A 12,260-nucleotide genomic window follows, 5' to 3' on the forward strand; every position below is an offset into this window, starting at 1 on the left:
CAACAGCAATGGTCTCAACCGTTACCTGAGCAGGTCTAACCTCTGCAACCACCGTCAATGCACTCTCAAATGAGACCCAACTTCAGTAAATGCTCACACCTATGTACCTTACAAGCCAAGCTACAAGTCCACCTCCCACGGATATATTTCCAAACAGCATGCCAATGCAAAGCTATATTCAGTGATTCCGCCGCAAATCATGGGCCATTATCCAGCTCAACTAGGTAATCTTGAGGTAAGCATTATTGCGATCTTGTGGTAAGCATTATTCAGAGGATAGAGAGTAAATAGTCATCTTGATCCTCAAATGTGTGAGGTAGTGTCACTATAGTGACAGCGTGTGAAACATTCAAGGACCTAGACGGCTATTTACTCATATAGCACCACCCAAATAAGTTCAAGAAAATACATCTTTAATCTGCATCCCTTCAGCTCCACTAATGCCAACTCCAATATCAGCCTCCTCCTAAGTCCTAAGCATACCAACATCATCTGCACCATCACCACTAAACCGCAGTGTAAACTTCATACCTACACCCAAACAATTAAATAATGCTATCCTGTTATGTTGGTTAACGTTTATGGTGGGAAATAAAAGGATTTGTCCACCATGCATGAAGAGTAAATGGTTTGGCTCTTTCTCGGACATTTATATATTATTTACATAAATAGGCATGGTAAACCATATAAGTATATAGTTAACATATGTTTTTTTTTTAAGAACTGGATTTTCATAAACTCCTATTTTCTTGTGTTTCATTATCGATTTATGGCTTGTAGCACCTTTTTCTTGCTGTACCCATTTTCCTTAACATTTCAGTTCTATAACTTGCCCATTTGTTTTCACAAATAATTTGCAAAATGCAAAATTAGGGTGCTAGAGTAGTATAGTATCTGTGAAAACAAATAATTCCAGCACTAAGCAGATATATAACATATCTTAACCTTTGGAAATCTATTTCCCCTCAAGTAGTCCTTTAAAACTATCACAATCTGAATAGATAGATCTACCAAAATTTGTTAAGATACTACACTGCAAGGTCTATGCCAAATAAGTTAGCTTCAAAAAGGCAACAATTAAATTTGAATGAAGTATGTCATTCACCAATTCCAAGTCTCAAAGTAAAAACCCTAGAAGTTAACCAGTGAAGGACTCAAGTGAAAAAATCATCCTTTGATGGTGGCACCTCAAAATACTCATTTTCCCCATCTATCTATATTCAAATAAAAGAACATGATTACATGAAGAAAACCTAACACAAAAACCCATTTTCTGAACTATCTCTTTAATCAGTAACCATAAATGGATCCACATCCCCAAGATCAGCAACCAAAGGTTTCATATCATCTGTATCTTCATCTTCTGGCACAAAGTAAGTTGGGAAAGGAAGTATAGATGTGTCAGGTTTTTCATAAACTGCATCTTTTATAAAAACAAAGTTCCCTGTAGCTCCCGGGACCTGCATAGTGCACATCATACAAAGAGAAGCAATCAGCCCGCATAAAGCCAACATTCCAAATATTTTGGCCAGTTATTAATAAATAATCGGCCTATTAAAATAGATACAGAATGGTTACTGATTCACCATCGTTCTCTTAATGATATCGTCATACGAAATTTCTTAGCTCATATAAACATACAAGTTTCTATACTGGCAGTACTGCAATGTGAATTAAGTGGGATTCAAATTTAATAAAAAATTAAAATCATTCATGGCCAACTGTCTTAGTTGATATCCGGTTCTGTGAGGGAAGGAACCCTAGTAATCTACAGTTCAGCCAGAGGTAAATAAAATTTGAATGAGGATTGTTTCAGGCTTTCAGCCATGTTTTAAACTCGGATACTTCAGATCGATTCATCTTTAGCTGAAGCTCTTTAACCACTCGAGTTTAATCAGTTTTTTTTTTTCCCTGAGGGGATATAAAATAGTTCCTGCCCTATAGCTCCAATTTTATAAATCGTATATAAAATTAATTACCTGGCCTTTCACCCACATCAAATTTCTTGCTGGATCAATTTTGTAGACCCATAGATTTTTTACTGTTCTTTGCTTCCCACCCATTCTCCCCGGCATCTTTTTACCTTTAAAAACCTGAACAGAGAGGAAAAATATATTATCACAACAACTATAGGTGAGAAACATAAATGTAAAGAAAATAAACTTATACAGACAGTCAATCTAACATACTTTTCAATATATACAAATACATAAAGCTGTATTAATTAAGAAAGAATACTAATCTAAAGGACTCCATCCAACCTTACAAGGACCAAGCATTCCTGAAGAACCCATGGGATATGCTGAACCTCCCTTGAAATCCCACCGGTCGATTACACCCTGTAAACAGAAGATAATTTGAATTAACAGTCATGTAACTGAAAGGACATAGATCTTTAAAAATGGTAGTATCATGTAATTGCCCGATTTACTCAATGGAAGGTTTCGGCATGAAGAAACAGAGAAGTATCCGAAGTCATACATGGATTATAAATAAAATAAGAAACAGAAAAAATAAACAAAAAAACACCCCCTAGAAAGCATGAAAATCAACATATTGTAGTTCAAATTTCAGGAGAGGTCAAATAAAACGGGAGGAGATAAAAGAATAACGGTGCAGCATTACCTGATAAGTTGAAACTACTGAACATGTTTGAATTTGTCAACCTATTATTGTATCATCAGGACTATGGAGAGTGGCAACTTATTATTATTTGTTGCTGACCAATTGGAGGTGGATCAAAACACTTAAAAAAATCCTAATTATGTAATCAAAAAGAAATCATGTTAGGGTAATTCTTTTTAATTCCACAAATACAAATTTAATAATTATTGACAAAATAATAACTAAGCATTTCAACTCAAAGGATAGAAATTGGAACTCTAGCACCCAATTTATCCAAAAGTGCAGTCATTCCACATTTTACAGCTATAACACCAGTTCGTTGTGAATTCGGTGTCATGGCACTGGGTTTTGCTTCAATCCTCCTTATAGTCTCGTCTCTCCTCAAAAATCACGACAAAGCCTGTGTATATTGCATTAAAAAACAATCTTATAATATAATTCCAAATTACTTTTATTTTCATATGAATTAAGAAAGAGTAAACTACCAGAGTGCCTAAGATTATGAAAATTTCAAAAAGGCCTTAATTCTATCAAATTTTACTCAATTTAGTCCTTATGAGAGAGTATGTTGGGTATTAAAACGAGTGTAAGTTGTTAAAATATAGAGACCTAATTGATGATAAATATAGGGACCAACTTAAGGGTCTAATAGACCTATTCGAGAGAAGAAAATGGAATAAGCAAATTGAGGAGAAGGAAGATGGATGAATTAAAAACCTGAGTTGTTGAAAATGAAAGAGGCAGAAGCGGAGATTTCATTAAAAAAATGCGGTGGAGATTTTGATTCGATGGGATTACTGTTGGCTTTAACCCCTAATATAGGAGTAGGTTTTCCTCTTCATGTTTAATTAATTGTACTTCAAATAGTAACTATGTTAAGTAAAAAAATACTTTTTGGTGTACAATGTCTGATCTTAGAGAAATAAGACTAATAATTCAGAGTTCGGTCGAAAAATAAGTAAATTTTAGCTCAGAATTATTCCACCCGAAAATGAGTATGACTATAAGATAATTTTAAAATATTAATTTCCTAAAAATTCAGTTTTGGAGTAAAAATTAAAGAGTTGTTCTAGTCACACCTATATGGTTATATCTAAATTTAATTAAAATTTACAATAATATCAAAATTATTGTTTTCATATAAATTTTCTTAAAACACTGATTTTATTGTCACTATAAATTTTCATCATCTTTCACACACTAACAATCACAAATATTCAATCATTCTCAATAAAAAATTAAAGAGTAAATTAAAACGCCTTTTATTCATATTTTATTGTATATATAAAGTGAATATCTTCTTTTCTTCAATGATGCTGCTGAGTTTTTATTTTTTGTTTGAAGTAAGCATCAAACAATTTTGCCTTTTTTTTTTTTTTTTGAAGGAGAACAATTTTGCCTCTTGGTAAGCATCTAAGCAAATAGTACTTCAACAATGAATTCAAATTACTTAAGCTGATGCCAAAAATTGTAATTATAATATTTCTTAATAATTCTCCACCCCAGATGAATTATAAGCAAAATTTACTTCAAATTTTATATTTTCAATAAAATCAATTTATTAGTCATGAACTGTGATTTAGACACTTCGTTTTTGTAATTTAGAAAATAATTTTTTGGTATTGATATAACAAAGATTAAGTATTCACTTCAATGAAACAAACAAATATTAAGCATGATTAAGGCACATATACGAAGTTATGTCTCAAAATCATGTATGAGAGAGTTGTTATTTTTTAAAAAAATAACTTAAATTTAATCATTATTTCTCATAAAAAATAGGAGTAAATAATCACTTTGATATCTGAATCTGCACCTCGTTATCACAAAAGTCTCTGACTCAAGATTAATTATAAAGTAATCCCTAAATGTGCAATTATGTTATTATATAGGTTGAATTTATCATCAAAATTTTGTTAACGAGTGATGGGACAAATGTTTTATGATGACATGACATATGAAGTAAAGTGAAGTGAAAATTGAAAATGATCACTTTGATCGATCATCGGTTAACATAATTATTTAAAATCAAAGATTAAAGTGATAACGAAAGTCCACGTTTAGAAACTACTTTATATTTAATTTTCAGCGAGAGACGTGTTGAGAGAGAGACAAAGATGTGTATAGTGGACCATTTACTCTAAAAAAAAATATACCAAAGACATCAATGACCAATCACGTGAAATCCTTATGCAAGGATCAATAACTCAACCCCATATAATAGGGAATTTCTGAGCCAAGTATATCAAAGAAAAAGAACCCATATACTGTATCTTAGACATAAAATGTAGATACACGTGTTAAGTAACGCGCCTTTTTTTGTCTATCATTTCCCGCGATGACCGTTACACTCACAAGACCACTTCTCATTCTTTTCTCTCTAACTAACTAAACTAACCAATAACAGAATCATAACACACAGTCACACTCTCTCTTCCCAACTCCAATGACATGCCAACCACTCGCACCACCTCCGTCGCGGCCAAGCCCTACAACATCCTCCCACTCCACAACTCCCTCACCACTGACCACCCTTCCCTCCGCTTCCCCGAAATCCGCGCTGCCTTCTCCGCCCTCAACACCGTCGGTGACCTCCACCTTCCTCCCAAATGGCAACCACACTACGACCTCCTAGATTGGCTAGCCCTCTTTTTCGGCTTCCAGACAGACAATGTCCGCAACCAACGAGAACATGTCCTCCTCCATCTCGCCAATGCTCAGATGCGTCTCAATCCTCCTCCAGACAACATCGATTCCCTCGATGCCTCTGTAATCCGCTCGTTCCGGAAGAATCTTCTACGTAATTACACTTCCTGGTGCAGTTACTTGCATGTTAAGTCAAGTGTCTCGCTTCCTGATCTTAAAAATAATAACTCTGATCATCGTCGTGAGATTCTGTATGTTTCTCTTTATCTCCTTATTTGGGGGGAATCTGCGAATTTACGTTTTATTCCTGAATGTATTTGCTATATTTTTCATCATATGACAAATGATTTAAATAAAATCTTGCGGAGTAAGAAAAACAATGATCATTATGATTATGAACCGTTCTTTCATTCGCAATATGGTTTTTTAAACGATGTTGTGAAGCCGATTTATAAAATGGTGAAGTTTGAGGCTGAGATTAGGAGTGGTAATGGAACGGAACCACATACAAGATGGAGAAATTATGATGATATAAATGAGTATTTTTGGAGTAAGAGGTGTTTTGAGAAATTGAAATGGCCTATTGATATTGGGAGTAGTTTTTTCGATGGAAATCGTGTTGGGAAGACGGGTTTTGTTGAACGGAGGTCGTTTTGGAATTTGTTTAGGAGTTTTGATAGGCTTTGGGTGATGTTGATTTTGTTTCTTCAAGTGGCGATTATTGTTGGTTGGAATGATAGAGCTTATCCTTGGCGTGCGGTGATGGAGGAACGCGATTTGCAGGTTCTGCTTTTAACGGTTGTTTTTACATGGAGTGGTTTGAGGTTTTTTCAATCTTTGCTTGATATAGTTATGCAATGGAGGTTGGTTTCAAGGGAGACGAAGTTGCTTGGAGTTAGGATGGTGCTGAAAAGTATCGTTGCTGCAGGGTGGGTCGTTGTTTTTTCTTACTTTTATACGAAGACATGGAAGCAGAGAAACCACGACAAAGAATGGTCTGTTGAAGCTAATAAGAGGTTGATAGTTTTTCTTAAAGTTTGTTTTCTTTTTGTTATTCCGGAGCTTATTGCTTTGGCACTTTTTATACTACCTTGGATTAGAAATTTTATGGAGAAAAGAAATTGGAGGATTATTTATATGTTCACATGGTGGTTTCAGAGGAGAATTTACGTTGGTCGTGGATTGAGACAAGGTCTTGTAGATAGTGTTAAATATACTTTGTTTTGGGTTGTGGTGTTGGTTTCAAAATTTAGTTTCAGTTACTTTTTACAGATTAAACCTATGATTGCTCCATCAAGAGCAGTATTGGATCTTAAGGATATTGATTATCATTGGCATGAGTTTTTTCAAAAAGGTCATAGCATTTTTGCTATTGGGCTACTGTGGATTCCGGTTGTTTTGATTTACCTGATGGATATTCAGATATGGTATTCGATATATTCGTCTTTGGTTGGGGCAACGGTGGGTTTGTTTGCACATTTGGGCGAGATTCGAGGTATGCAACAGCTGAAGTTGAGGTTTCAGTTTTTCGCCACTGCTGCTCTTTTTAATTTAATGCCAGAAGAGCAGTTGTTGAATGCAAGGGGGACATTGAGGAGCAAGCTTAGGGATGCAATTCATAGGATGAAGCTAAGGTATGGACTTGGTCATCCTTTTAAGAAGCTCGATTCTAACCAGGCTGATGCCAAGAAATTTGCTTTGTTATGGAACGAGATAATTATGTCCTTTAGAGAGGAAGATATCATTTCTGATAAAGAGGTTGAGCTGCTGGAGCTGCCAAACAATGCTTGGAATGTTAGGGTTATTCGTTGGCCGTGTTTTCTTCTCTGCAATGAGTTGCTACTGGCTTTAAGCGAGGCTAAAGAACTAGTTGATTCTCATGATAGGAGGCTTTGGAGAAAGATATGTAAGTATGAGTTCAGGAGATGCGCTGTGGTTGAAGCATATGACTGTATCAAACACCTGTTTCGACAGATTATCAGACCTGATAGTGAAGAAAATTCTATTGTGACTGCTATGTTTCAAGAAGTTGATCATTCAATTGAGATTGGGAAATTCACCAAAGTATTCAAAACTACTGCACTTCCCCAGCTCCATAGCAAGTTGATAAAACTTCTTGAATTGTTAAATAATGGAAAGAAAGATTCTAACCGATTGGTGGACACCCTTCAGGCTCTTTATGAGATTTCTATCCGAGATTTTTTCAAGGAGAAAAGGGATAACGAACGGCTAAAGGAGGATGGTTTGGCTCCACAAGATTCAGCTTCTTCTCAGGTTTTACTTTTTCAGAATGCCATTCAGTTCCCTGACACCATGAACGAGAACTTCTATCGGCAGATTCGACGCTTGCATACTATTCTTACCTCCAGGGATTCAATGCAAAACATTCCAATTAATCTAGAAGCTAGACGGAGAATTGCATTCTTCAGTAACTCACTTTTTATGAAGATGCCCCATGCTCCTCAAGTTGAGAAAATGATGGCTTTCAGTGTTCTAACCCCTTATTATAGTGAAGAAGTGGTTTACAGTAAAGAGCAGCTCAGAACTGGGAATGAAGATGGGATATCAACTCTATACTATCTGCAGACTATATATGAAGATGAATGGAAGAATTTTATGGAGAGAATGAGGCGAGAGGGGATGATGAAAGACCGTGAGATATGGACAGATAAACTAAGAGAATTGAGGTCATGGGCATCCTATAGAGGCCAGACACTATCGCGGACTGTTAGAGGAATGATGTACTACTATAAGGCCCTCAAGCTTTTGGCTTTTCTAGATTCTGCATCAGAAGTAGAGATCACAGAAGGCTCACGTGAACTTGTTCCAACGAATCAAGATATTCCAGACGGTATCAACTCGCAAAAGTCATCATTTTCTGAAGCAAGCAGTACAGTAAGTTTGTTCAAAGGCCATGACTATGGAACTGCATTAATGAAATTCACATATGTGATCGCTTGTCAGATATATGGAACTCAAAAGGCAAGAAAGGATCCTCATGCCGATGAAATTTTGTATTTAATGAAAAACAATGAAGCCCTAAGAGTTGCCTATGTTGATGAGGTTCGCACAGGGAGGGATGAGAATGAGAAGGACTATTATTCTGTTCTTGTTAAGTATGACCAACAGCTGGAGAGGGAGGTGGAAATATACCGTGTAAAATTGCCAGGTCCCTTGAAACTTGGAGAAGGAAAGCCGGAAAATCAAAACCACGCCATCATATTCACTCGCGGGGATGCAATTCAAACTATTGATATGAACCAGGACAACTACTTTGAGGAGGCACTTAAAGTACGAAATCTCTTGGAAGAATTCAAGCATTACTATGGTATTCGAAAACCAACTATTTTGGGAGTGAGGGAACATATATTTACAGGTTTCGTTTCTTCTCTTGCTTGGTTTATGTCAGCTCAGGAATCAAGTTTTGTCACCTTAGGGCAGAGGGTTTTGGCAAACCCTTTGAAAATTCGAATGCATTATGGCCATCCTGATGTGTTTGACAGGTTTTGGTTTATAACTAGAGGTGGTATCAGTAAAGCTTCTAGAGTGATCAACATAAGCGAGGACATTTTTGCCGGTTTTAACTGTACTATTCGTGGAGGTAATATCACACATCATGAATACATTCAAGTTGGAAAAGGAAGGGATGTTGGGTTGAATCAAATATCAATGTTTGAAGCCAAGGTTGCCAGTGGAAATGGGGAGCAAGTATTGAGCCGAGATGTATATAGATTGGGTCATAGACTGGATTTCTTCAGGATGCTGTCATTCTTCTACACCACAGTGGGATTCTTTTTCAACACAATGATGGTTGTTCTTACCGTTTATGCATTTCTGTGGGGTCGATTATTGCTTGCGCTTAGTGGTATTGAAGCTGCTATGGAAAATAACAGCAATAAAAATAAAGCACTTGGTATAATAATGAATCAGCAGTTCCTAGTCCAAATTGGACTTTTCACTGCCCTTCCAATGATTGTGGAGAATTCCCTTGAACATGGATTCCTTCAAGCTGTCTGGGATTTTTTGACAATGCAGCTCCAACTTTCATCAGTTTTCTACACATTCTCCATGGGTACACGTAGCCATTTCTTTGGGCGGACTATCCTGCACGGAGGTGCAAAATATCGAGCCACAGGTCGTGGTTTTGTTGTAGAGCACAAGAGTTTTGCAGAAAACTATAGACTCTATGCTCGTAGCCATTTTGTGAAAGCAATTGAGTTGGGGTTAATATTAGTAATTTATTCATCACACAGTGCTGTATCAACTAAAACATATGTTTATCTAGCCATGACTATCTCTAGTTGGTTTTTGGTTGCATCATGGTTTATGGCACCCTTTGTATTCAATCCTTCTGGTTTTGACTGGTTAAAAACCGTGTACGATTTTGAAGACTTTATCAACTGGATTTGGTTCCGTGGAAGTGTGTTTGCTAAAGCTGAAGAGAGCTGGGAAAAGTGGTGGTACGAAGAGCAAGATCATCTAAAGGGAACAGGATTTTGGGGAAAGCTTATGGAGATAATTTTAGACCTCCGTTTCTTCGTCTTCCAGTACGGTATTGTCTACCAGCTCGGCATAGCTGCAGGAAGTACCAGCATAGTTGTTTACTTGCTATCATGGATTTATGTTGTTGTCGTGTTTGGTATTTATGTGGTGGTAGCATATGCAAGGAATGAATATGATGCAAAAAATCACATCTATTACAGATTGATTCAGTCACTTGTCATAGTTTTTGCCATATTTGTGATACTTGCTTTGTTGGAATTCACTCAATTCAAATTCATGGACCTTTTTACTAGTTTGTTAGCATTCATTCCCACAGGCTGGGGTATGTTATTGATTGCTCAAGTATTTAGGCCAGTTTTGCAGCGCTGCATAATTTGGCATGGTGTTGTTTCGATGGCTCGTCTATATGATATATTATTCGGAATCATTGTTATGGCTCCTGTTGCAGTACTGTCATGGTTGCCTGGGTTTCAAGCAATGCAAACCAGAATTCTCTTCAATGAAGCATTCAGTAGGGGCCTTCAGATAACCAAGATAGTTACAGCAGGAAAAAAATCTATATAAGTTGAATTTGATTCAATGTAATTTTTCTTCAGTGATATATAATGCTGCTGTCATGGTTACCTGGGTTTCAAGCAATGCGATTCAATTCAGGTACCCTTTTCTTTTATATCACAAGCTAATGAAAATTTGCTTAATTATGTGTGCATTTGTGTATTTAATCTTTGAGATATATAATGCTGCTTTCTCACAGTGATTTTTGAGGCTTATAATGTGTTCCACAAAACTGTTGTTACTTGACTCTTTGTCATTCTATTTCTTGCATTTTTCTGTCAATATGTTCAATTAGTATTTGTTTTGCATTTTTGGTTTAGAAGCTGTGGCATTGGATCAATTCTTTTACGATAATAGTTTTATCCTTAGTATGGTTTAGCAATTAGTATAGTTTTATCTCCATTAGTTGATCTTTTATCCTAATTCTGCAGCTCAAAAGTTAGCTCAAAGCCTCAAACTGTAAATGCTTTGGGAGAATTCCTCTATGCGCCACGTGGAGTGCTGAACCTCTGAAATAAGCCGATCCAAAAAACAACGATCAGGTCGTAACTCCAGATAGATTTTGTGTCATCGGAAGTTACAATCCGGTAAATCTAAAGGACTTTTGAACATACTGAGGGGACCATAGAGCAATTCTCAAACTTTGGTTCAAAATCAGAAGAATGGAAAGATTACTCCTTGAATGCATCCCATGTGGCCACTAGTTGAAGCTGCATATAATTAAATCATGTCGTGGCTTGCATTTTGTCATGTTTTGTTTCAATATCAGACAAAAGCTGTGGACTTCAAATATAACCATACATCAGTGTCTTACTACCAATCAGTATATGTATATCAATCAATTTATTTATAGTATTAAAACAGAATAATCATAAAAAACTTGACCAAAAAATATATATTTTTAAGGCACACTATTTATAGTTCCTGTAATAGAAACCAGTGAGTAGGCACAACTACATTCTTAGCTCAATATCAAGTAACAAAGAACTTGTTTTAAGGCACACTATATTTAGTAAAATCCCAATTTTGTCAAGTTTGTTCATTATCCCCAAATTGGTTTCAAAAACTGTAAAGATTTAATCAAGTTAGTCCATACATCCGTTGGTGATGCTAGTATGGAAATCATCAACCTTCAACTCAAACGAAGGTAAAGGACACTTTTTAATATAATTGATGTCTTATTTCAAAGCAAAGCACTAAAAGTTTGTGAAAACAAACAACTGCAAAATTGTAGTGTTTCTATATATGAATGTAAAACTTTTGATCTCTAAATTTGTAGTGTTCCTATATACAATCAAACCAGCAAGAACATTACAATCAACGAGGAAGAAGATTGATGGAAGAAAAGGATAGGAGAAAGCGAGCAATAGGTAGCAGAAAGCGAGGAAAAGGTAGAAGAATGAGGGAAGAAGATCGATAATGATAGGAAATGATATAGACATGATAAACATAATATCACAATTAAATGACATAATTACCCTTGCAATTAATTATAATTAAATATAATTAAGATATTATTAACTATACAAAGATGTAAAACAAAATTGTCAATTATCTTCTTCCTATTTTTAGGGGTGCCGTATCTTCATTCTTAACGTTCAATTAAAAAAAATTCATGGCTTCTTCAATTAAAAAAAAAAATTGTATATTGTCTTCTTCCTTCTTCAATTACAAAAGTTCTATCAAAACCTTTTGTATAACTCCAACTTGTAAAAAAATTCATACACGAGCAGCAACCTATAAAATAATTTACAATTACAATCCAATCTCTTAACGCAACTAATTGTTGTCTCTGTTGAAGATAATACGAAATTTCTAAACTCTCAGTTTTATCTCTTTTTAAATTTTACTTGAATACAAAATAGACAATCAAGAATATAACTTTTCAAAATAGACAATCAATAAAGAAAGACAAAAAAAATTAAACAAAT

The 12,260-nt window shown here is 35.5% G+C and overlaps 2 protein-coding genes and 1 non-coding gene across 6 annotated transcripts; 2 read left to right on the plus strand and 1 right to left on the minus strand.

Annotated features, from left to right (window-relative positions):
• Positions 1-976: 976 nt before the first annotated feature.
• Positions 977-3,492, minus strand: LOC25487658 (50S ribosomal protein L3-2, mitochondrial). Of its 4 annotated transcripts, none has more exons than XM_024775907.2 (5): positions 3,343-3,492; positions 2,626-3,025; positions 2,262-2,339; positions 1,980-2,093; positions 977-1,460 (listed from the first exon to the last, which is right to left on the minus strand). In XM_024775907.2, the coding sequence occupies exons 3-5, from the start codon at positions 2,292-2,294 to the stop codon at positions 1,287-1,289; spliced, it is 321 nt and encodes a 106-aa protein (XP_024631675.1). In that variant the 5' UTR covers positions 2,295-2,339; positions 2,626-3,025; positions 3,343-3,492; the 3' UTR covers positions 977-1,286. The 4 variants fall into 4 exon arrangements, with proteins under 4 accessions (XP_024631675.1, XP_024631676.1, XP_024631677.1 ...); XM_024775908.2 differs by lacking the exon at positions 3,343-3,492 and adding an exon at positions 3,235-3,336; XM_024775909.2 differs by lacking the exon at positions 3,343-3,492 and adding an exon at positions 3,111-3,336.
• Positions 3,493-5,076: 1,584 nt separating this feature from the next.
• Positions 5,077-10,338, plus strand: LOC25487659 (callose synthase 12). The gene has a single exon (XM_024777156.2). It carries the CDS (start codon positions 5,077-5,079, stop codon positions 10,336-10,338), a length of 5,262 nt encoding a protein of 1,753 aa, XP_024632924.2.
• Positions 7,997-8,077, plus strand: LOC112419620 (small nucleolar RNA J33). The gene has a single exon (XR_003009745.1). It is a non-coding gene; the product is annotated as a small nucleolar RNA J33 (small nucleolar RNA).
• Positions 10,339-12,260: the final 1,922 nt, after the last annotated feature.

The sequence above is a fragment of the Medicago truncatula genome, chromosome 2 (genome assembly GCF_003473485.1).
Source record: "Medicago truncatula cultivar Jemalong A17 chromosome 2, MtrunA17r5.0-ANR, whole genome shotgun sequence".
Lineage (NCBI taxonomy): Eukaryota > Viridiplantae > Streptophyta > Magnoliopsida > Fabales > Fabaceae > Medicago > Medicago truncatula.

Bases quoted from the DNA above. Each gene is read 5' to 3' on its own strand.
- LOC25487658 (XM_024775907.2), bottom strand. From the start codon at position 2,294: ATGGGTTCTTCAGGAATGCTTGGTCCTTGTAAG. The intron at 2,094-2,261 runs GTTGGATGGAGT...CTCTCTGTTCAG, and splicing joins GAATGCTTGGTCCTTGTAAG to GTTTTTAAAGGTAAAAAGAT. The intron at 1,461-1,979 runs GTAATTAATTTT...TGCACTATGCAG, and splicing joins TGATGTGGGTGAAAGGCCAG to GTCCCGGGAGCTACAGGGAA.
- LOC25487659 (XM_024777156.2), top strand. From the start codon at position 5,077: ATGCCAACCACTCGCACCACCTCCGTCGCGGCCAAGCCCTACAACATC.